The 25,160-nt window shown below is 43.8% G+C and overlaps 1 protein-coding gene and 1 long non-coding RNA gene across 3 annotated transcripts in view; one reads left to right on the forward strand and one right to left on the reverse strand.

Moving 5' to 3' along the window:
* Nucleotides 1–109: 109 nt before the first annotated feature.
* LOC138067195 (uncharacterized) lies at nt 110–24,502 on the reverse strand. The gene is made up of 3 exons (XR_011141021.1): nt 24,431–24,502; nt 3,730–3,764; nt 110–148 (listed from the first exon to the last, which is right to left on the reverse strand). It is a non-coding gene; the product is annotated as an uncharacterized lncRNA (long non-coding RNA).
* The window catches only part of GALNT7 (polypeptide N-acetylgalactosaminyltransferase 7), a 77,827-nt gene continuing 76,335 nt past the window's right edge, over nt 23,669–25,160 (forward strand). The window contains exon 1 of one of the 2 annotated variants that reach the window (XM_068942502.1): nt 23,669–23,845. In XM_068942502.1, the coding sequence (XP_068798603.1) occupies nt 23,720–23,845 (126 nt within the window). In that variant the 5' untranslated portion in view covers nt 23,669–23,719. The remainder of the gene's footprint in view (nt 23,846–25,160) is intronic. The other variant, XM_068942503.1, reaches the window with a different exon arrangement.

A 25,160-nucleotide genomic window follows, 5' to 3' on the forward strand; every position in this document is an offset into this window, starting at 1 on the left:
TGCTTTGCTGACCTGTAATTCCCTACGGAGGTCTGTGAAATCTCACCCATGCGCACCATTGCTATTGCTATAGCTGTGGTCAACAAACATCCAGCTGGGCGTGGAGTCGTCTTGCACACTTGGTCCACGGCAGCCTCTTCTCCTCAACCTGAAAAGGGAATCGCTGTGACTTTTTAGGCTGAAAGCTTTGGGGAGCTGGAACAGAAGAGAGCATCTGCTCAGATGGTTGTGTTTCTGTGGTTGTACAATTTGCAGGCTTAATGAGGAAAAAAAGTCTTTTTTTTTTTTTTAACCACAGTCTTTTATGAGACTTTCGCTACTATGCTTTTTGAGCATGTTTCCCAGTTGGGAACAAGTAAGCTTACACTTTAAGGACTTGCAGGGTAAACTTTTATTCTAGTTGGGATGGGCGACAAAACTGACATGCAGAAGGAAAGTGACAGACAGACCGACAGACAGACAAGCAGGAAGAACAGAGAAAGCGCAGCCAACGGCACTACCCCAGGAGTGGTACCTACAAGCGAACGGCTCGTTGCCCTCTGTGGCAGGAACGGGCTTAGCAGCTGCTGCCAGACCTAGACCAGGAGACCAACACTGTATCCCAACTCCTGGGTTATCCCAACCTCCTTGGAACTTGCCAGAGCCTGCATTGAGCCTGGCTGATGCATTGTAGGTGCATCTCTTCCCTGACACCCTTGCTTCGGCTCACCGGCACCCCAGCTCGTGTGGGTGTCCCTGCCAGCACCAGCAGGACCACGGGGACGGCAGCACAGGAGCCGGGAGGGGATGGCTGCCACCTGTCTACTCCAGAGCAACCCCAGTGCTAGCTCCTCACCTGTCCTGCGCAGCCACTGCCTGTCCCACGGGGCACACGTGCACCTCACAGGCTTGCGCGCAATTTCTTGAGCCGCTCTGATTCAGGGGCTCCTGTTTGCACTGCCGAACTAGGGACCAGCTGCGGCTCCACCTCTTCGATGCCAAGAAACCTGCGTTGACAGCCCTCTGGGAGGACGCGTCGCTGACTCTCCATGCACTGGGACATGCAACCAAAGGGAAGCTGTGCCAACCCAAAACCAGACTGCCGGACTGTAATGCTACAGGTCAGTGACTAAACTATTTGACGGTGGCCAGTTGTAAGGGAGCTTCTGATGTCATTTGCTTCGGCCTGAGAGCAAGAACCATGCATTTAACTGTTCCCGAAATAACTGCTAAGTTGGGGAAGGAAAGGTGGGGAGATAGGGGAGGGTGGGAAGACAAAATTGCCATGTGATTCACTGAGGAGTCAAATGTTTCAGCTTCCAAGAGCTCGTGAATGTATCACCAACAAGGGACACCAGCTGACTGCTATGCAGGTCTTGATCAGCCATCGAGAGAGGACTATAAAAATGCATGGCAAGCTGCATGACCTTTTGCTGCTGCATTTACTGGCTACAATTTATTTCCTCCAGATTGCGTGCTACTAAATAAAGGTCGGTGCCCCTGCCATACTAGGAGAATCTGACCTGCTTTCCAGGTTTCCAGGTCAGATTTCTTGAGCTCAAGAATCACCAGCCCGCCATATCTGCATGCTGACCACTTGGTAAAGAGAGAGGTGTGATGTGTGCTTTGCTGAGTAGAAGCAAAATGGCACGGCTTCCACTTCCACCTGCATATCAGCGTACGCAATGCTGCTATTTGTGTCGCTGCTATGTCCTTTGCGATGTCTGCCAAGGTAAGAAGACACTTTCCTTGCAGTATAGGCAGTACCAGTAGTCTCTTAGGCTGATGGGCAACAAGGGTGAGCCACAGGAGAAAAAAAAATTAGTAGCTCCATGTGTGTTGGCTGATAGCATGTCTGGAAAAATATGATGTTGCATGGTGGTTTGGCATATATTTCTCACAAAACATTTTTGGTGTAATTGCAAGAGAGTTTAGTACTTTGTTATAAGCTTTGAGCACAACTTCTTGCCTCTTCTATCTTTCTGACATACCTTTTACATTAAGAAATACAAAGCACTAGAAGAGCAAATATTGTATTAGGAGCTACCACGTTTTGGTAATCTTCCACTAAGTGCAGAGCGAAAAATAGAAATTTCAAGTCATTCATGTTTTTTACATAGAGGAATCATACTGCTTGGTTGTTACCTCTGATAATTTTGTATGCAAATTGGAGATTTACAGGGTACACTTTCTCCTTGCTTCGTGCTAGAGTGGCTCTGCTCTGGTTAAGCCCTAACCAGTAGCAGCTGAAGGAGAGATTCCCCCTTCCCCCTGCCCCAGGCTTTCTGCTATTGGTAAGAGTGAGTGGTGCTGAGCCTTTGTTCCCTGCAAGAACTCTTCCTTCTTCATCAGCTTTTCATCTAACCATTTATTGAGATGCTCTGCAGTTAGATTAGCCTTAAAAGATTGATGCTGCATTGGTTCTCAGGACAGAATTGTTGAAAAGTGTGTGAAGAAATTAAAGAAAGTCTGGCTGTGACTGAGGCGTATGATGTTTGCAGTTCCCTTGAGAGAGCTTCCGTCAAGATACACCTAGAGTAACGTTTTTCTCTTAAAAGCGTATGTTGACACAATGTGAACTAAACATTTTCTCTTATTTGTCTTCCATAATATTCTTGGTATTTGAGCACAGTGCTTGGTATATGCAAATATAGTAGCCCACTGGAAAAAAATGCATAGAAAAGAGTTTGCATTTCAAAAGAAGAGGAAACAATATATTACAAAATACGTGTTTTCCCAAAAGAGCAGCAATTTATAGACAGCTTAACAGCAATTTAAGGTGACTTTTGGCTGCATATGAATATATTTAAAGTTTATAGCTTGATTTTTAGCTAAAGTTTTCATATATGTGTTAAGTTTTCAGAGGTTTTGGTAAAATGACTAGTTTTTGGCCATGTCATATCTTCAAACTTATATTCTTCCAGAAGCAGATGTACAGTTGAGTTTTTATAGCGTATGTCATGTAAGATGTGCAGAGTTTTTTTGTGTTTTTTTGGCGGAGGAATTTTTTTTAAACCGATCAGAGGCTTTATTCACTTCTCTGGTGAGGGCTAACAGCAGAGGTCCATAAGCATTCTGTTTGTAAGCAAGGTAGAAAACTGCACCTCTTTCTGTTTGTTATTATTAGTGGTCTTTGACCATTTACCAAACAAGAATATTTTCACTGAGAGTACACCTTATCCCTTTACTTCTCTCTATCTCTCCCCCTCTCCCTCCAGAAAAATTCATCAGCTCCTTAATCAATCAGTCAAGGAAAAAACTCCCAACGCCTTTCACTGACTGCGTTTTTCCAAAGAGCTGATGATCACATGCAGGTAGTGAGAGCGTGAGGGGAGAATGCAACAGGATGTAAGAAAGGCTAGGAAAAGTCTGATTAAGAAACAGCCTTTGGGCAAAGCAGGCATGCAGTCACTTGATCTGTCTATGTTGCATGAGCAGAGTGAATTTTCATAAGGGAGTTTTGTACGGCCAATGTTAGAGTGCATTGAGTACCAGAGCTATATTGCAATGAACCCTGCAGACCTTTCTTAAAGCTTTATTAATTGTGGAAGCAACAGCTGTGTGCAAGGACTAACTGTTAGCTTACTTGCATGGAGACTTTCCCATAAGTGAAGCCAAGCCCCAGGGAAGGCTCTTGGGCTCTGCTGTGCGTGGACAGTTTGTGAATCTGGCTGTGAGCTGCAGCTGCTCGTGTGGTGGGGACAAGGAATCAGCTATTTCTTAATAAAATATAATTTAACGGGAGAATACCTGTTCAGGCTTGGCTTCTATCCAAGAAGATGGAGCTTGCAGAGAAAGAGAATAGGAAATTGTTGCGCTATTTAATGTTATACACGCAAAAATGTGACAGTAATGTTTACTTTGCATAAACAACAGAACGCGCTTTTGTCTAAACAGCTGAGGAACTGCGGGGTCTCACTACTTACACAGTCAATTTTTCTATTATAAAAAGGAGGCTTAAGTAATTAGGTGTTTTTGCCCTATCTATAATGAAGCAAAAGATACTGAATTCACAGGTACCCTATTAATAATCTCTTGCTATGCACAAATGTTTGGTTTACTGGCACAGAGAGGTATTTGAAGAGCACTCTTTAAACAAGCACGCCAAAGCACATACTTTAACATTACAGTGAAGTTAATTGAATATAGAAGAGCTCCTAAGATGGACCTTAGCAGGTGAGCTTTCAATGGAGGGCTGGCAATAGTTTAGGTTCCTATATCTAGGCAGGAGACAGCAGTATGACTGGAGCCAAAAAGTGTGCTGCTTGGAGGTGCAGGCTTTGAAAAATCTCTTTCTCTACCCACTTTTTTCCAACTGAATTTGTCTTGTTAGATATTAATTTTGCTAAAGCCAACAGACCCTGTCTTGTAACTGACTTTATTTCATGCAGAGATAACAATGCTTTGGCTAGTTATTTTCTAACTTGAAATTCATACTCCAAGGCAGAACATGAACCCTAGGGAAAATATTCATATTCATGTTTTTTAATGTAAAAAATGAAAATATATGAAAAAAATTATAAAAGCTTAACTTTCCTTTTGAGCTGTGGGATATTTTTTGCATAATAGGCAAAACAGCCTTAAATTGCATTTGAGCTCTTCAGAAGAGTGATATTAGTTTTTTTGTGGGCAAAATTTGCTCCTACTTTCTTGAGAGCAAAGCAAAGGGTATACATTATGCAAGTGGTATCTGATACCCTGAACAAGAACTAATATGACCTGAGGAATTCAGTGAGAAAATGTCACAAGCAGCAGCACGTCCAATGCAGTGCAGCTTGGTGGTCACCATCGCCGAGACTGAGCCGCGCCACTGTTTGGAGCGGGGCTGCCACGGCTCCTGGTGGCCCCCACCTCCCTCTTTTTCCTTTTTTTTTTGCTTCTCCCTGTTAGAGATCTAGGATTCAGCATCTTTACCCAGAAAATGTATGCGATGACATAATGAGCTGTGAAATTTAAGCAGAAGCATTTGTTGTTTTAATCTCTGTGTCCTCCTGATGCACTTGCATAGATAAATTGCGATACAACCTCTCCCTTTCTGGCCACCTGCACAGGTCCCGCTCACCTGCGCTACCTCCCGAGCGGGCCGGGGCAGAGCTTGTCGCGCATCTCGGGCCCAAGCATGGACAAGCTCCGGCGGGCTGTGACTCAGCAATGCAGTAAATCCTGCCGCTGAGCGCCTAATGCTGCACGAGAAACACCGCGGCCTCACGAGGCAGAGCGCTGATCTGCAGCACAATCTGCAGATTTAAAAAAAAAAAAAAAAAAAAAGGCTGTCTGTATGCAATTATGAGGAAGCAGGTATAATCCTTTTCCCAAAAGGTATATAAATATAAGGCCTGAATAACCGTCACATTGTGCATGCTGCTTAACTGAACAGAAGTACAATGATATGCCCACATCTGACCCAGATCAAATTATACTACTGAGTAGTTGGGCAGGGCACATAACCAGTATTAACCACCATGTAGTGACCTGCCTCTCCACCATGGTCTCTTTGGGTTTTTAGATTTTTTTATCTGTGGCAGAGGAGAGGGGACTGGAGGAAGAAAAGTGTTTGCTTTTCTGTATTTTGAAAGAAACCGGACCCTTTTAAACAGGGTAGCTGGATAAATGAGAGATCAAAAATGAAGTGTTCCTCAACCAGGCAAAAGGTAGCACCTTGCAGTCCCTGTCAAACCCCTGCTGGGACACAGAGTTAATTCAGCTGCCCTATCTCTTCTCAGTCTATAAGCAGGGACCTGGATTAGGAGTTAAACCGTCTGGATCTCTCCAGTCAAAACGGCCAAACAGTACAGATATCTGCAGATAAATTACATGATACTCAGCAACAACAACGGAAATATTTTCTCCCCATTAGACAAACCAAACCTTGCACCAACAAAATCCTTGAAAACAAATGAACTCCTACAGTATTGGTACATCACTATTGGCAGCATGAGATTTTGAGCAGCAACCAAATAATACTCTAGTCTGGGAATAGACAAATAACTGTGCCTGAGCTGCGCATTTAAGTCCTCCTTATTTAACTGTTGCTGTTTCTGTTTATTGCCACGTTAAGGTCTGAAGAAACCAAATACATACCTGATTTATCAATACAAAAGCTCCAGGACGAGTTAATACAAGACTAACCAAATAGGTCAAGCAGCATTTGGATGATGACAGCAAGGACACCTCTGAAACCGAATGCAAAAGCCAAGTTCGTACACGGAAGAAACTAGCAGTGAAGCTCAAGTGAATGTACAGATATCTTTTAAAGTCTGAAGCTGCAAGATCTCGTATTAGGATGGGAAAGCAAGCCATTCAGTGTAGTTACCCCTTTTGGCATGTGGCTAGCTAAAACTTCAGGACCCCATAAGTTCTTGCATGTAGAAGTGCTGGAACAAGATGTTTCTCGAACACAAACAAAAGGGAGGACAAAGGCTATCAAGAATGGTTTCACTGCATACAGTAGGAACCTAATGAGTCCTTTGTTCTCAACTGGAGCTCTTTTATCCAAGGCCCAGTCTGATATTCGCTCCAGGCTTCTTTCAGGGTCCCAACGTCAGAGCTCCTGCTCTGGTGCTCGCTTTGCTGTTTCTTTGATCTCTTCCTATACTGCTTTGCTTCTCAAATACATCCAGCAGCGCTCCCTCACTTCAGATTTCTGAGTGACTTCACCTGGGTTTGTTTTGGAGCCCACCACGGTTCAAGGAAGTAGACAGAATAACTTCCTTGGTAAATATGAAGTTTTGCTCAGACATTTGACTAAGGAACATCTGCTAGAGATGATCACAGCTGTGGCCTGGATATGGTGCAAAATATAATTTTATGCAGCACCTTGGCAATAAAAAAGCAATCAAAGAACAAAGATATAGGTACTGAGAGGAAAGTAATAGCACCAAGAAGGCTGCACGAAGCTGTCAATATTCTGAAGTCTATTTTGAGCTCTGAAGACTCCCTCCACAAGCATTCTTTATTACCATCGAGCAGAGGCAAAGTGAGCAAACTGTAAAACTTTATTGCTAGTGAACAAATTACTTATTTGACTTTCCATATCAAAGGAAATTAAAGTGCAAATGAATACCATCATAGCACACATTGATTTTTCTTTTAAAATATGTTGCTTTATTGGCAAACAGGAGACAGAGATCGGTTTTTCCAACTACATCAAAAACATGAAGACGTAAAGTAGAAAAAAGCCTAGTCCCCTAAGATTGAAAGGTATAAAAACATTCTCCTTCACTGATGATCTTTTCCCTCTCTCAGTTCTTGGGTGCAAATAATCGATACCAGTCTGTTGGAGCTGCCAAGACAGATCAAGTGCAGCCCCCCCCTCCTTTTTCTTCTCCATTAGTTAAACGGAGATTTCCTGTTTACTCCTTTCCATCTATAACGTGTGTACTGGATGGGCGCGCTGCCATGGCGAGGTACACTAGCCATGTAGGATGAGAAACACCCCTAGGAAGGACCAGGTGGCAGAAGCACTGTAGAGGGAGAATAAAGGAAGAGAGAACTACATTTGGCTGCTAGTTGAGTCACCACGCTAACAAACGAGTAACTTGCTCCATAAACTATTTACATGTCTATCATCTGCAACAGGGGATGCTGCCTCAGATAACCCAGGCAGAACATATGTCCTTGTGAGACCTGGAGGCTTCGTGCAATTGCAGTCATGACTTTGATAGTGATGCCCGAGAAGAAATCCCCCCCACCCCGACCTGGGCAGACTGGAAGAGTGGCTTTGGGTCTCACTGCCATGGCAAAGTGCTCCCTGCTGACAAAGCCAGCCACGTCCAGCAAAGCTCACCAGATACCTTTCGAAAGGGTCAGGAGCTTCATTCTCTCCAAGGGGAGGAAGAAATAAAGAGGAAGAGGCATAATTCTAAAGCTGGAAAGAAAAAAAGGTTTGCCAGTGGCAAGCATCCAAAATTCACAAGTTTGCCTCATGAAGTGTAGTCTTAACGTTTTTTATGCTGGTTTTATGGCTATTTGAACTCCCAGCAGGTTTGGGGGAGTGGAGATAGGGTTTTGGGAGTGAGGATGGGAGGATTTTGTTTTTCTTCGCTTGTCATGGCTAGAAGTTATTATTTAGGTAGCTGCGAGAACCTCAGCCTTAAGGAAAAGGCCCCAAAGTTGCAAGAGCTGGCAGCAAAAAGAAAAACGGCTTTCCTTCAGGTTGTTTTCCGCATGCTCCCGTTCTAGCGGTTAACAGAGTGGCTCTAAAACACAGGAAGCTGCCTGCAGGGACTCTGCTTAAAATGCCAGATCTGAGATGGTGAAAGCCAACCTAGCCCTCCGACTACCTCTTACGACAGGCGGCACGAGTTTGCCTCCGACTGAGGGGTCGAACTGGAGGGGAGCGTTTCAAAGAGCTCCGGAGTCACTTATTTACTCAGAGCCTGAATGTTGCCAGAGGATTGGGCACCCCTTCGCGCCCTCGCCATCTGCTCCAGCTCTGCGGTCCGTCCCCTTCCCCTGGTTTAGGGCACAACCTGTGCAAGAAAGGCGACCGCCGCACGGCAGACATGGAGATTGAACCCAGCATAGCCCGTTTTCAGCAGTTTTCATTTGCATGGCTTTAACCCCTCCTGGCTAATTTGACTGAAGCCGTTTACAGTATGCCTGAGCATTGAGCCAGCTTCTGGTTTTTTGGGGGGAAAAAGGGGTATTTTTTTTCTTTGCCTCCTCATTCTTCACGATGGAAAACTTTCCCCTAACAGTTCCCACTGTGAAACTTGAACAGACGAGGAGCTGGGACTACGCGTGGCAGGGCAGCCAGTGTTTGCTGCTGCAGATACCATATCATAAACTGGCTTAACGCGGTGGAAGCTCTGTTTTTTTTTTTTCAGTTTGAGTTAAATACAATTTTTTATTAATTCAGCTGGTTTTTAAGAGTGAGGTGGCACCGTGCCAGAGGTCAGTTAAGGAACGATTCAGAATGGCGAAGACATTCAGTGGTGCTGGCTTTCAAACAGAGCGGAAATAAGAGCATTTTAAAAACAAATTCAATTTTTTTTCTCATTTGGGTCCGTTTGCCCGATCTGGGCAGGATCATCCTGTGGTTGGATGGCTTTTCAAAGCAAAATTTTTGACGCGCCCTGCCATGCTTACGGTCAGATATGATTACAGGAGCTCGTTCTTGTGTTTAAAGCATTTGTGTAATTCTTTCCTAATCCCGTATAAACTACAGCTGAACCTGATGATACCTGTTTTCCCCGAGCGTGTATATGGGGTTAAGACAAGGCAGAGGCTGAACGCGCAGTGAGTACACACGCCCTGGCTTACTGAGCCGTAACGTTTTGCTGTCCAAAGGACAAAAGCCTGGTTCTAGGTCTCCCGTCCTTCGTTGCTCTTAAAGAGGCTACGCCAAGCAGCACCGCTGCGCTGGGAGATGAAGCGCAGCCCGCCTGCCGTATTGCACAGAAGGTGCTGGATGGGGACGCGTGCTGCTCAGGATGCAGCCACAGCCTCAGCACCATGCGGAGTCGTCCACTCTTGGAGCGCGCCAAGGAAGTATCCAGAACCATTCAGATGGGTCTGAATACAGGAAACTTCAACTTTCAAATGCCTACAAAGTAAGTATGGGAGTTAAAGTCATCCTACCGATAGCTTAAGGATTTTAAAATAATTAGAAAAGCATAGTTGTTACAAGGAAGAAACTGAACATGGTTGAAAATAACGATGTTTAAGCACCTTAAAATGCAGACACACTCAACAATCTTATTTTTTCTTTATGCTTTATCTTTCTATCTCTCTGTCTTTCAGCTTTTCTTATCTATCTGTAATACATGTTATTCTTGCAACCATAGTATTTCCAGAGGCTTTAAGAAGTCTGCAGCTAAAAGGCTGATATTTTTTCTTCAGGGACCAGTTACAGCCAATCAGCAGTTATTGCCCTCTTAATTATGGAGAAGCGAATACATTTATACAGCTTCAGGCAATGTGAAAACATGTGAAGCACAGACCAAGCACAAGCCTTAGTACTGTGGTTCTCAAATGATGGCTTAGGCTTGTGTATAACTTTATGATGACAGGGTAGTTCCTGGGAGAGAGGGGGAGCGATTGAGGCCAAGCAGGAAAACCTACACATATGCTGTATATCCTTTTCCTGCATTTCATGTCCTCTTTCTACCTTCCTTCCACATGGGGGGGGGGGGGGGGAAAGACTTACTTAGAATTCCTCTTCTCCAATTATTTGTAATGATGTTTCATGTAGTTATTGCGCTAGTGAACATAAGAGCTGCCCCTGGGGCAGAAGCTTGGACTGCTGACTACAGCGTGGTGTATGCAGGGAGCAGCGGGATAATATGCTTTATGTGGGTGCAGAAGGCTTCAGCACGTGCTTTGACTAGCTCTGAAGAAAATACCAGAAAGAGCTAAAAAGGTGCTTTAGTTGCGCTGTGAGGAATGAAAGTAAAGGAGAAACAAAGCAACAATAAAGGAATAATTTCTGATTGATATCAGGGAGCTGCCAACTTTGGACTGAAGACTAATGGGCGGCCTACAGTAACCGGCAAGAGCACATGGCAGCTGCGGGCGCGGGCGAAGGAGTGCCGGAGTTATTTAAGACAATGCAAATACTCCTGAACCAACTAGCGCAATAAACAAAACCGACGCACCTTGTTTGGCACAGTCAATCAGCCACGTGTCACAGGTAAATAGCTGTGCCAAAGCATAAATGGAAAAGTGAACCAAGTTACCCAAGCACGGGCTCAGCAAACTAAACCCAAATTACTACATCAAGCATGCTGCATGCAGTAATTAGTTTCCAGGTAGATTTACTTGTCACGAGATTTGAAATAGTTGATATGCACTAATGGAACAAGATATAACAAACTATAAAATGCCAGGAACATTGTGACAACCAAGCCAGCCTGCACAAATGAGGCATTTTAGACGAATGCTTTTAGGCTTTGCTAACTTAGAAAACTATGCAGTGCATGCGTACACCATTTCGGATAGGACTGACCCTTTATGTAAGAAGTCTACAAGTTACCGCCACTTATCAGTGGGAAATGCTGGTCACGTAGAGAAACAGAATAAGACTTTTGTTAAATGAATGTGCAGTGCAAATATTCCACGTGTACAAATGCTAAGTGCCAACTGGAGGCAAACTGGAGAAAAACTGCAGAGTACATCAGCTACTGTTAAGGATGGCACGCCCTTAAGTTAAAAAATTACATGGTAAGGGTATAGAGTCACAAGCTCTTCGGCACAACAAATACCTTGGAGGGGAAAAGACTGACTGTACCGTAAAGGATGCATACTCTGAGGAGAGTGTTTACAAGTGAATACCACAAAGAAACTGATTTTTGAAAAATCTTTTAACTCTGAAGAGTAAATCTTCAAAGCAGTGCAAGGGAGTCATGCACACAAATCTCATTATTCTGAAAGCTGCTTAGAAACTTTAGCTCTTGGAGTCAACATACCACAATACATTCAGAAGAACAATTTCAAAGAGCTACAAATGCTTCTAACAATTAGCTAATTTAAAAAAAAATGAAGAAGAAAAAATAAGATTTAAAAGGATTTAAAAGGAAAGAATTACTGAGGGGTTATATGTTAAGAAGGAGGTAATTGAAAGGGATTGAGAGGGGTACAGTAGGAAGTGGATGTGGTTAAGGCATTTGCAGGATTAGTTGAAGAAAAGTCTGGTAAAACTGGAAGTAAAAAGCCAAATCCTGGGACAAATGAATACAGTTTCTTTGATGTATTCGGAGCTGCATAATTTATACATATTCAGCATCTGGCCTGCGGTTCTTAAGAACGATTGGATAAAAATTGTGATGAAAGCCAATTAAAATGTAGCTAGAAAAAAGTACCGTATATAATGTTTGATGCACAAAAGGTACTTATTTTCAGAGATGAACTACCAAATCAACGGTACTGAACAGCTGCAGGTATTTCAGCCTAAGGGGTCTTAGAATTAACCAGCTTAACAGTAATAGGAGCTGTAAGTGATTTGCAATGAAAGCTGGCTCATTGAAAACAAAAATTGTCACAGGATTTATTAGCCCTTTAGAGATGGATAGCAAGTTTCAAACTCATTTTCCAATGTGCTTTCAAAGAAACAGGATGATGTCAATGCTAAAACTGGGAGGGGGGGGATTGTAGGTAATGAGGAAAGCTCTGGAATATCAAAAGATACTGGCTCTAATTAGTGCAGAGACGCCTTTTGAAGTTGCTGCTGGGTTTTTGTATCTATAGAAAGTGTTTTTGAACTCCTGGGTAAGCAACGTGTGCATCCACCTGCATGTGCGTGTCCCCGACATCTCGATTACTTCCAAGATAAGCCCTCCTGAGTAAGCATGCAGGGTCCCGTAGGAGCTCTAGTGACAGCCTAGCCTAGCGTGTGCTAGGCAAAGACACACAACAGGCAGTGTAGGAGGCAAAAAAGAAAGCAAGGAAAGACAAATAATGGGCTGAAACAGGTCATCTTGATAGCATCCAGACTTTGTACCCCCTTGCCATGCTGCAGGGTTCCTCAGATCTTTTTGCATTTTGCACAACGGAATTTCAAAACGGGAAGGCGAGGGCATCTAGGTCCTGACATTAAGCAGACTAATTTCTAAGATTACTCGTACTTTGTTTTCCTTGCTTTGGTGCGCCCGTGCCATGTTCAGCGCACAGTCAGCGTAGAGGAAGAGCGGACAAGCCCTGAGAGTTTCATGGTCACTGACAGCAGGATACATAAAGTAATGCATTGAATTTGAAACATGATACCACAGGAGAATGAAGAAAACCGGATGTTTCTGCCGTGTTTGTTTGGACAGATTCATTTAAGTAATGCTATTCTTTAGCTATGTAACTCTTATTTACCGGCAGGATAGGACAGTGTTGCAGGCCTGAGATAACGAGCAGTAGACAGCCAGTAGACAGATCTTTGTTATGTCAAAACAAACAAAAAAGCACCATCTCCCACCTCAGCACAAAGCTCAACAGGGTGATCATCAGCAGATTGAACCCTCAGGTTCAATTCTGTCGTGAGATGAGTGGGTTCATATAATCGTTTGAAAACTTGCCAGCTTGATATCTGCCACTTATTTAGAGTACGGGTGTTGGTACCTTTAATATCAGGACTGTTGTAATGAAGATACGTGCTGTTGTCCAGAGGTAAGCTACCCCCAGATCATGAGCTCTGGTAGTGGGCAGGTACTTGTTAGGGATTTAGCCTACCAGGAGTTATTGAGAGCCACTTATTGAATGTATATGCCTATTATTTGGCTTTTGTACCAGGCCTCAGGATTCATTGTCAACAGGACAGTATCATTATACAGAGCTAGAAAGCTCATTTGATCAGCAGAGAAAGTTCTCCAGCACCTCTAAGTAGCATGGAGACGGCCACGATGCCAAAATAAATCTTTAAAAAGGTCTGGATTTTTCTCTGCAAACAACTTAGTTTACATAGGCAGTATAGACATTACTGTTATTGCTATAGCTATTCCTCTTCATGGCACTGTGGAGGAAAGAAACCATTTGCCTTCATAATGAAGACTATTGTGGATAGTTGAAAAGAAAGAATTGTTTAATTGTATCCAAATAATTGACCAGGAAACTGAAAGGGAGATGGAAAATCCTGATATTAAGTTTGGAACCTGAGGAGGAACTTAAATTGTATAAAACAATTAGTTTTTGAGAGAGCAAAAGGAATAACGGACTAAAAAAGAGAAGGAGTAGGAGAGGAGGCTTTCGGTGGAAGCTCTGAGTGATCACAGAGGACATCATTACCGGATGAAGCAATTTCTGGGAGGCACACAATGAAGTATTTTAATATTTCAAGTTGAACAGCAGCTCATAAGAAAAATGTAAAAGTTTATATAAAGGTAATTGTGTACATTTTGTGTACTATAAAGACTTAATCTTTCAGAGAATACAAGTTACTGATCACTCTTGTGCCCAAATTAATTGCACATCTCTGTGTGGATTGTAAAGCACTAATTACATATTTAATTAACTTCTGTATGTACTACAATGAAAATCACGCCTAAGAGAGGCCAAATTCCAGATTTTTTTCAGCTACCTCTGACTAGTATACTTTTTGAGAATCAAATTTGTGCTGTTTTGCTGTATACAGAGCAATAACACTCTGCCCTCGGAGCTTGTATAAGCCACACAGATAACTCCTCTCCCTAGTGTCGATCTACCTCTGCCTCATCAAGCCGACATCATGAAGACCACAGTTTACTCCAATAACAGTAACTTTCACTAACAGTCGTCTGCCTGCTCAGCTACTGGATGCTGCTGAATTGAGAGGCTGATCAGACAAAGTGGGGAAAAATTAAGAGGCATCCTGGTAGGTACCGTACGTGATGGGGAATGGCAAGGTTATAGTTTTTTCATACTGCTCGTACATCCGTGTTTTCCCTATTGCTCAGCCCCACTGATCAAACCAGAGCTTGTGCAGTGCTCAAACAGCGCAGTGAAACACAAGAAAAGGTAAAAGCCCTACAGCAAAAAGACGAACACGCTGTATTTTTTCGGTAACTGTACTCAGTCCCACACCATGAAGCTTATTTCAGTACCTTCCTCAGCGCACAAGGTCGGAGAGCCCATCAGGCTGCCCATCTGCCTTGGGGGACAGCGGTGCGACACGCGCCGGTACGGCTCTGACTTACAGCTCGGCAGGCAGGACGCGATGAAAAAGATTAGCTGTCATCTCCCAGGGTGAGGTCCAGTATCCCAGTAGGGGACCTCAGAGGAGCAATGTGAATTTTAACTTGTAACACTCACTTGGAATAATATTACTATCACATCACCGGCCTGTGTGCATTTTTACCTGTCAAAACCACATTACTTTGTGGCCTGTCTGTCTATGGGGTCATTCTAAAACAGTAAGTTCAGGACATCAGGGCTTGGCATTTCCACAGCCTTTGCTGTGATCTGTGATACGTCCATTTGTACTTTGCTGCAGGTAAATTCGCCCCACATCTAAGAAAATCTACTTTCGTGGTTTTCATGTGAGCTAAAACATAAGAGGACTTGTAAATACAGTAGGTAGTTGTGGGGCATGTTAATGCAGGTATCATCTGACCTACCAGTCCGCGTTTGAAGGGCAGACAAATATTAACTCGGGCAAAAAATCGTGATTGGCACTGATTTGACTATTTCGAAAAAAAGGAAAAAGGTTTCAGTATGGATTATTTTCATATGTATATTCTCTCCACATGGGAGAGAAAAACAAGTATGTGAAAATCTGCATCGTATTTACGTCTATAATATTATGTCATTCATCAGTAGAAGTATCTAAAGGAGGATTTTGACAACAGAATGTTGCATAAAATGCAATAAAAAACTTTTTGCTGCTTAAACAAGGAAGATTGTGCAGACATAAGTCAAAAAACTGAGGATGGGGTTAAAAAACATACCTCACCCATCACAAAAATGTCTGTGCTGTTGTTCTTGGCCTATATTTTAAGGGTGTATTAATTGATACTCAAGAACAGGTAACAAGTAATAAGGTATCTTGTCTTTCAGCAATTCCTCGTCAGATATAAAAAAAAGCATCTGACTGTATACATACTAGATGAATACATGCTTATAGAGCATTGATTTAAAAAATCACAATTTTTTGCGATGTCCTCAGGATGCGATCTAAATATAGATATGCTGGGTGGAGATGTGGTATCGCTTAAGACAGCACCTCGCATAATTGCTTATAAATTATGCATTGCTAATTAAAGCCTATTTTTAGCACTATGATTTTTATGGACAGATACACAGAATGTGGAAATGACGTGTTCTTAGTTCAATCAATGTGCTGGGTTATTTTTCACTTACCAGCATTTGTGCATCCACCACTTCACAGCGACAGCCCGTCTCGATTTAAGTACCTGGCTAAGCTGACTAGCATATTTCCAGACTGCTTACATAATTCTAGCAATGACCAGAGAGGACTCTGGAGTACAGTTAAAGTGCACAAATTGAGCTCGGCCCCTTAATTTCTCCTGATCCGCAGTAGGTTTTTGGTGACATTTTGACTTTTTCCTTATTTTACTTTGCAAATCTCACGTATTTTCTGGCCTTTGTACACACATTTGACTTAGAAATATAAAAAATAAGAGCATCAAATTTAGAACTGAGAAGGCCACAATTTGTAGATTTTTATCCTAAACATAACTGGGGTGAAATCTCAGCTCTCCTACAATCAGTGGCAATATCCCACTAATTTCAGCTGAAGATATTCACCCCTACTAAATACTTCCTATCCTAAGGGCTCTGTAAATTGTTGCATAAACATTACATAGTTAGACTACAAAAGCTCTTCCATTTGCCTTTAGAAAAGGGGAAATTCCTCCCCTAAGGTAAAAAACCTTTGCTGCCAGGTTTCTGTAGGTGACGTTGCCAGAGGTAATCCAGCAGCGATGTAATATTCTGGGACGAGTTAGACGTGGCCTAGATACACACGGCGGAGAGTACCAGCGCTGACCTAAATGCTGCAAGGAGCAGCGCCTCTATCTCTTCCCTCGTGCTAATCAGCTCTGACACCAAAGGCTTAGCAGGGCAAGTCTGAAGGGAGCTTTTGGATACAAGCCTGAAGGAGAGGCAACTTGTTAATTTTTATTTATATTATAATCCTGCTTGTTTAAATCTAAAGTGTATTGGAAGTATGTTTCATCTTCCTGTGTCTTGTTAGCTAATAGGAAGTCAGACAGGTTTTTCCCTGGGCTTGGTAATGAGTTAACCAATGGTTTACCAAAGCCCTGCTGTGGATGACCATGCTTTAACCAGATATGCCATTTTCCTATAGCTTCTACTTTGTCCCAAGGCATCATCTCAGAAAAGGGTCAATTAATTACACAGTTGTTGTGTTCATTTTTATATATATTCCAATAAATCAAAGTTGTTGATAGAAAATGAAAAACGGGATCAACTTTAGCCTAAGTTTTATAAGAGCAGGTTCCATTACTCACAGGGTCAGTGAACGGGAGTAAAAATAAATCATTAATTGCTACAATCTAATGTGAAATAACGCTAACTGGAATAACCGTCCTCTACACAAGCATTCTTCTCAAGTCACAACTGAATGTGTTTTAAGAGCAAATCTCTTATGGAATAAGTGGGAAAAGATTCATTAAGCTCCAGTTAACTTCTAAATGCCCTTGTTCTAAAGGATGTCCCTGTGTTGGTCAAACTACTCAAAGCAAAGCCAATGATAAAATGTAAGTACAAACTACAAATCTGCCTCTAGCTATCTGCAGGCACCTGGGAATTTTAGAAAATTTTTTGCTTTGTTGGACTACTCGCATAAATAGTTTTTAAGTCCTTGCAGTTATACATTAGAAAAAGGGGTTGCATAGCAGCAGATCAAAAGATCTGGAAAACTTGAAGATGGATGAGATCCTGCTGTTGTCACTGTTACTAATCATAGGCGACTAAGGAGCAATGGAGTTAAGCTTGCCCGGAGGATGACTTTATTACAGTTCTCCACCTTTGTTTCAAAGTCTTTTAGAAAAGTCTAGGAATTATTCCTCTAAAGGTTTTTAGTTTTAGTCCTGAATTCTGGGAAAAGGTCTGAAAACATACTTGAAATAAAAATGAGCTGAAACAAGTATGCATGTGTGCATGTAGCTATACTGATCCCTTAGCTAAAACTGTACAAGTTAGAAATTGTTTAATTCGTATCTGCTAAGAATATCTTTAAGTAACTTTGGAACTGATAAAAGGCAGAAACTTCCACAAAATTATGCATCTCCATGCTCTACCAAAAATCTCATAAAACCTATTTCATTATGATTATATTTAGCAGAAGTCTTGAATATGTACAGTGTGATGATCCAACAGCTGTTACTGCCTGCATTCCACAAAATATACCTTTTATAACTGAATAATTTCATTGAATTAATAATCAATACAGTTCAGTGTCAGATTATACATAACAGAAAAAAAACTTTCCCTTAAGACTTCTCTCCAAATAGCAACTCAGTAAGAATAGAGGCTACTCAGCCCCCTAGCATTGGTTCTCGACCACTTGTAATATCAAATTTAGTTTATAAAATCTGCAAAGAAGTAATAAAGCTTGGAGCTGTCTAGTAACATTTTTATGATTTATTGCTACTAAGACTCTCAATGTCCAAGAACAGATTTGTGATGGAGGCACAGGGCTCTGTACTGCAACCCTTAAAGCTTACCGGCCACAGGCTTTATTTCCCTTGTGTCTCGCAGGCACTTTACAACAGGCCACACACCTCCTTTGTTCCCAAGGCATTCGAGGACCCCCATCTGGAAATCACAGTCTAACCTCTGTGCTGTTATGCAGCTTTGCTACTTTCGTGAACATTTATAAACCTGTTTACTGGGCTGGATTTTTACAGTAATGCTTTACAATAGAATGTTTTATTCAACGGTTATGCTTTGTTTAATTTCAAAAAACATAACAGAATGTATTTTAAAGAAAAAGCCTGTCAAACTGTCATTGGAGGTCTAGAGCCAATATAGCAGGTATGATACTGAATTGATAATGCTTAAGCTGACAGATACTTGTTAGACTATCAATAGTCTGATAATACTTAAATACTAACATCTGCCTCAAAATACAAATGAGAGTTTCTAAAAAGCTGTCATTTAAAATATATATTTTGCTTTTGCTTTTAAAATGGCTAAACCACGCTTAGAATCATTCCAATTCTCTCCTAACTTAAATGAAACGCCCACGTAACAGACCGTTTGATCTACTAGCTTGATGAGATCTACGTCTTTCAAGGCCTGTCAGCAAGCCTCATAACGTGGATTTTTTGGAGGACTTGAAAAGCTGAAAAAGGTGAAATTTCTTTCGACAAAAGCAGTAGTAATAATACGATATCATTCACATACCCTGTGTCATTAGTGGTACTCAGCAGCAGACAGTGCATCTGAAAGAAGTGTACAGATTTCATACAATCCGGTCTTCAGGACCCAGGCAGAATACAGACCAGTGCAAAATAATGATCTCACTCTTGCAGTGCGGTAAAACATAGGATGAGCTAGTGGTGATGCTGCAGGAGGAGAACTAAGTAGACACAACAGGAGTATAGGGGCTAAATTTAATGACAGGAATGTCATAACATGTTCTTCGTAAAAGTGACAGACAGAAAAGCAAAGGAGGCACACTACACTATGCCAAAAGTATTCATTCAAATACGAAACACTGAAGAATGATTTTTGGTAGGACATGCGCTGCTAAACGTCTGCCTTGAAAAAAGACAAATAAGAATAAATAGCAAGAACCTTACTAAAGACTACAAATCATGAACACAAAACAGTAAAGATGAAGCCTGAGTCCAACTGGCAAAAGCAGGTATTAGGTATTACTGATAGCCATTTATTTGAATAAAGTACATTTAAAACAAATACACTAATTAAGAATTTTAAAAGCTAGAATTCAGTTCCTTTTTACCAACCCTGAAGTTAAATATACATAAATCTTAAATATTTAAAGATACATATCTTCATCTCCATCAGAGTGTATGCCAAATTCTGTCCTCCTGAATACTCCAGTCTGTGAATGCCTCATTAATCCAGAGTCTCTCTGCAAAGCTCTCAGTGCCAGTGACGGTGTCACACGGGAGTACGAGCCTGTTTAACAGACAGTCACGTAGATCTGGCCAGACTTCTCCAACCACACTTTCCGTTTCTGCGTTCTCAAACCTAAGCAGCTGAAAAACCTCAGATTGCCCAGAAAAGCCCTTGGGTTTCAGTACTAGCAGCACTAATAATCTGCTCTAGCACTAATGCTCTGTGCAAGTATTCCGTAACTTTCAATAGCGAGTTTGCCTTCAATCCAAAATAGCAATATGTAAATTTGAAGCTTTGCTTGCAGATGACAATTTAAACGCAAATAGCCTTAACGACCTGAGGGGAGTTGGAAGAATGGAAGGGATGGTGAAAGGGATTGAAAGGGGCTGAAAATTTTCACCGGAGCAGAGGTAGGAGGAGACACAAAAATATAGTTTGAGGACTAGTTGTCTTGCTGACAGAGCATGTCTCATGCATGACCATGGGCAGTACTACAGACTCACTGCTGCTGCTTTTGCTTTTGTTGCTGCTTTTGTTTCCTAACAACACACGACATAAGGATAGCTAGAACGGCAGCAGGCTGACCAGAACGCAGGGCCTGTCATCAAACTGTGCAAATCGTCTGCCCGATTACCAGATTTCTCCTCCCACGCAACATTTCTTTCCGTCTATTCTTTTTGACCTGTAATGAGGCTACGAAAGCTCCCTTCCACATCTGAGCTTGGGATCCTGTGTTGGAACCCACTTTAAGGTATATATCATAACGCCAACAAATGTATTATGGTAATTTATAATATACAATTCGTAAGAATAACATACCAGTACCCTTTAAAAGGTGTGTTAAAATGAAACCAGATAAACTGCCCACTTGTACGCAGGGTACACAGTTTAGGAAAGCAAACTATTGTTTATTAGCTCACATGTTCCAGCATTTTATTATTATTATTATTATTATTATTAAAGCATGACTAAGTTTGCTGTTACATACAAAACCTAGAGTATTCTATGTAATGAAATATTGCACTAAATGAAATTTTTGGCAATTAATTCCAGAAAACTCTAAGAAAGGTGAAATTGTTTGAGGTCTGCCATCCATTGCTAATTTCAAAGAATGTGTTTTAAAAGTTCATGAAGAAACTTGTGTTTTGTGCTCTCAGCACTCAGAAGGGGAACTTGGTCTCATAGTGGCAGATTTTACAAAGGAGAACTGAGTTGTCTGGAAAAAAAAGTGCATACTGGCAAAATGGGCTTTTTTTACGTACAGTGAAGCCTTTACAGGAGCTTGTGGTAGTGCAACTTCGTAATAGACAATTTTTGTTTTGATAGGCATTAAAGTTTATGGGAATTTGGCTTTAAACAATGCATTAATGTGCTGCTGGAATGCTTTATCATGGGCAAACATTCAGGACTATAGTTAGGAGGCCTGTCCAAATATTGATGCTTCTCCAATGCAAGCAACTGTGCAAGATTTTGGCATTTGCCAGCAACCCTGCTCCAGATACCATCCCCCAAATCCTTAGCAATAAGGCAGTTGAATGGCTTAGGGGATTGGTAATCGGATACTTCACCTCCAGGTCATAATAGGTCACTAGTTCAAGAGCAGCAATGGTTTGTAATGACTTAAATACCATCTGAAATTTATTTAGAGACATATGTGGAAGTGAACATATGATTTCAATGCAGCAAGCAGTAGATATGTCCACATATGGATACAAACATTTTGACAGTTGCCCGTCTGTTAGAGACATTGGAATGACAGAATATCAGCCTAACAGAAGTTGATTAATTCCCTAATAACATTCAGAATTGTTTCTTGTTTTAGTGATGGTTGGGGAGTTAAAGCGTTTTGGCTTATATAGTATTTTTCAATTGAGAGACTCAAAATTTCCAGTTTAATTCTTTCTCTCCAGGCTGCAAAAGACTTTAGAAAGTGTTTTTGGATGTCATTGGCGCCAACCCAAAGCCCACTTCATTTGAATTTTTTTTCTTAGCCAGTATGAATTCAGCAAGAGCCAAAATATGTTCTACACATATTTTTAGACACTTTACTGTGTAGGAGAAACCAAGAGTTCAGAATCTGAAACCTCAGTTAGTCCTTAATGAGGATAAATACCTTCAACAGAACAGAACTGTAAGCAAGTAAAAAAAATTACTGCCAAGGTCTCTTACTTCTAGACTAAGACTATACTGCCTGTATACAGGAAAAAAGTGGGTGATGTGCCCTGTCTTGGAGGGCTTGGAGTAGAGGACAAGCACGTTTAATAGTAAAACTGAAACACGATTTCTTGTGCAGTCTTCAATGGCACCTCCAGAAAAGGCAGGTTGGCTGCTGTTACCATCTTCTCTGTTGGCCCGCACTGCCTCCCAGTGGGCATCAGCTTTCCAGCCAACTACTTTTCTTTGGGGGAGGGGGGGGGGAGGCAGTTTTTTTAAGCTGCCAGGTGCAGACACTACTGTCTTAGCACAGTTAATAGGGGAATTCATTGATGGGGAGATTTTTGGTTTCCAAAAGCAAAACACAGCAAAACTTGTGCTCACTGTCAAGTGCGAAGCTTTCTGCGGTAAGTGTGGATGAACCATCCAGCAATTTCCGCAAAAGGTAAGTCTCTATTAAAATAAAAAAAAAAATGAAAATTTGCATCCTTTTCGGTTGTGGAGCGTCTCAGTTTGTGACTCCAACCTGCCTTCTTCTCCTGGGTTCAGCGAGCCAAGAGCTCCAGTCAGGCCTGGGCACCTCGGCAGTATTGCCTCTCCTGGCTAAAACCAAGCAAGCCCTCAATCCTGTGCAGATAGCGCTACCGGACTGCAAAGGGGCACGTAAAACTTTCTAATGAGAAGCTTCTGCCGTTACTGCAATCGCAAGCAGGGAGGGGGCTCTGGGGAACGCACCGCTCCTTCGGGCCTGGAGAAGTCACAGGGTTGGGCAAGCGCCTGCAAGGTTCACGGCTTTTGCCTGCACTTGAAACGCTGCATTTGCCCATGTCTTGTACCGTGATCTTGGAGAATGGGGAAAAATCACATGGTGCTACAGGACTTGTACAAGTTATATGAATAAACAAAGACCTCTGTGTCTAGGTGTGTCAACTGCAAAGGTCACAGTTTTTTTCTTTCTTTTTTTTTTCCCAAAGCGATCCTGCTCATGCTGTAATATCCTGTTCTGTTTCTATAGGGTTTATCATTGAATGTTCATGCTCAGGATTGTTGGATCTGATAGTCTCAGAGCGCATAAAGGAAAAGGAACTGAAAAATGTCAGAGCAAGTGGATATTGCTGCTCAGAAAAGGAAGAACTATTACACTGGAAGTATTATTTCTACATTGTTGCTTTGTGGGGTGTTCAAATAATCAGTTTTTTTTCAAAAACCTGTCCACATTCAGATGAAGAAGTAGGATGCCTGGCTTTTAGTGCAGAAAACTAGTAACAAAGCACATGCAAAGCTAAGGGCTGATAACATCTCTCTAGTCTCCTACTTAATCTGCTCTCCTCAAGAAAAACCCACTGACTTCATGGGCTCTTTTGGATATGCGCCAGCGCTGCTGTGCCCAGGTTGCATGCAATACCTGTCCATAGGCTGGCAGTGTCATCGGTGTATCACAACCATAAATATTTTGCACCGAAATCGTTCCCGGCCGGTGAGCTCCAGGTGTGTTGCACAGCCAGGTGAGCAAAGCGCCAAGCTCTCCGAGCTGTCCCTTCCTTGCCCCTTAGCTCCCCAGGGAGCGAGGGGCGCTCAGCTAACACCCGCCCAATCTTGGCCCACAACAGGTGCACAGGGAATCCAAAAATCAAGCGTTTTAGGGGTGGGACAGGCAGAACACCCCTCCACCCCCCCCCCTCCGGCCTGCGGGGCCAGGCACGCGCCAAGGGGCTTGGCCACGGGAGCGCGCGCGGCCGGACCCACGCGGGACCGGACCCGCGCCCGTGTCTCCCCCCCCCCTCCGCTATAAGGCGGCCACGTGGAAGCGCGGCTCCCGCGGCGGCTACTTCCTGCTCCGCATCGCCCCGGCGCGCAGCCGGGAAGCGGGGGGCCAGCGAGCCCGGGCGGCGGCGGCGGGGGAGTTTGGCAAGGCGGGGAGGGCAGGGCGGGAGGAGGGACAGAGCGGAGGGGGAGGGAGGGGGAAAAAGAAAGAGGGAAAAAAAAAAAAGTTTGTACGTGCAGCGGGGGACGGGGCGCGGCGGGCGGGCGGGCAGCGGCGGCGGAAGCCCCGGCGGAGCGCGGGGCCGGGCGCTGCGTGCGCGGCCGGGGCCGGGGTTGGGGCCGGGGCGGGAGGATGCGGCTGAAACTGGGCTTCCTGCTGCGCGCCGTGCTGCTGGCGGGCAGCTTCTTGGGGCTGCTGCTGCTCTGGTCCTCGCTGTCGCCCCGCGCCGAGGAGCCGGCTGCCCTGGGCAGGGTGCGGGTGAGTGCGCGGCGCCGCGGCCGGACCCGGAGGGGCGGAGGGAGCCGCTGCCCGGCGCAGAGGGCGGCTGCTGCCGGGGGGGGGGGGGGGTGGCGGCCGGCCGGGCTGCGGCCTGCGGCGCCTGCAGGCCCGAGAGGGGAGCGGCGGGGCCCCGGCGCCCTCTGCGGAGCGGACGGGTCGGGCCGGGCCGGGTGGCGGCGGGGCCCCGGGCGCGCCCCGCTCGGCCGCGCCGCTCGGTGCCGGTGCCGCCGCAGGCCCTGGGCCCGGCGGGCCCGCAGGTGCCGCAGCCGGTGCCCCGGAGGCGGCGGCGGGCGCGCCCGGTGTCGGTGGAGGCGACCCGCCGAGCCCCGGTGCCCCCCGGCTCTCGCCGCTCCGGCCGCCGCCGGCCGAGCCCCGGGGCGACGGGTTAGTTCAGGTCTGTGTTTTGTTTGGCTTTTTTTTTTTTTTTTAAATCCTCCCCCCCCCCCCCCCCCCCCCCGCCGCTAAGATGATCACAGCGATGTCAGCTTTGCAAGTATCCTGCCAAGCGATTGCTTTCTGTGTACCCAAACGGGTCCAAATACTCTTCCCCCTCCTCCCACTCACCTCGCAGCAGCAGGTCGGCTTCGTGCCATTTTGCTAACCAAATAGCAGCTCTCTCTAAGGAGAGGCAGCAGCAGCTCGGGTAGTTTAAGAATAGCACATGGGAAGGCAAAAGGCATCGGGCTGGTTGCGCTAGTGCCGTGAAGGGGCGACAGATTTCCCGTGCTGAAGTGGTGGGATGATCCGTGGGATGCAGCATCACCGAGTCTTTGGCTGAGATGTTTTGTAGACGTAGGTTGAGAATAGTAACTTCTAAAATTGCTTCGAGGGGTTGGGGAAACAAAATTGCAGAGTGAGGGGTACAGTGGCCTTGTGTCACATCCAGCAAGAATCATCTGGCCTTTTGACACCAGAGTCTAGGAAGGAGTGGACGCGCGTTCCTGTTTAGACCAGGCATTTTAGAGCTACTCATGAAAACTGAGGTTAAGGAGATCTTCTTAAAATAAGATTTGCTCAAGATTGAAAGTTCATGACGTTTCCTGAGATTAAAACATAGTAATTATTGAAAAACTGGTCTTTTATGATGTGTTCAGTAATGATGTTGGTAGCGGGCTGCTTTGAATGATTGTCAAGGCAAATTAGCTGACGTGTTTCTGAGTTCTGGAAACTGAAAATGACTTCGGACTCCTTCAGGACGTGCTCTGTCTTCTGAAGCTGTTACAGTTTGCAGTATCTTGGCAGTTCCTGCTGAGATAATAGGCCACGGTGGATCTTTTGGAGATCTACGGTTTAC

This window comes from Struthio camelus, chromosome 4 (genome assembly GCF_040807025.1).
Source record: "Struthio camelus isolate bStrCam1 chromosome 4, bStrCam1.hap1, whole genome shotgun sequence".
NCBI classification, from domain to species: domain Eukaryota; kingdom Metazoa; phylum Chordata; class Aves; order Struthioniformes; family Struthionidae; genus Struthio; species Struthio camelus.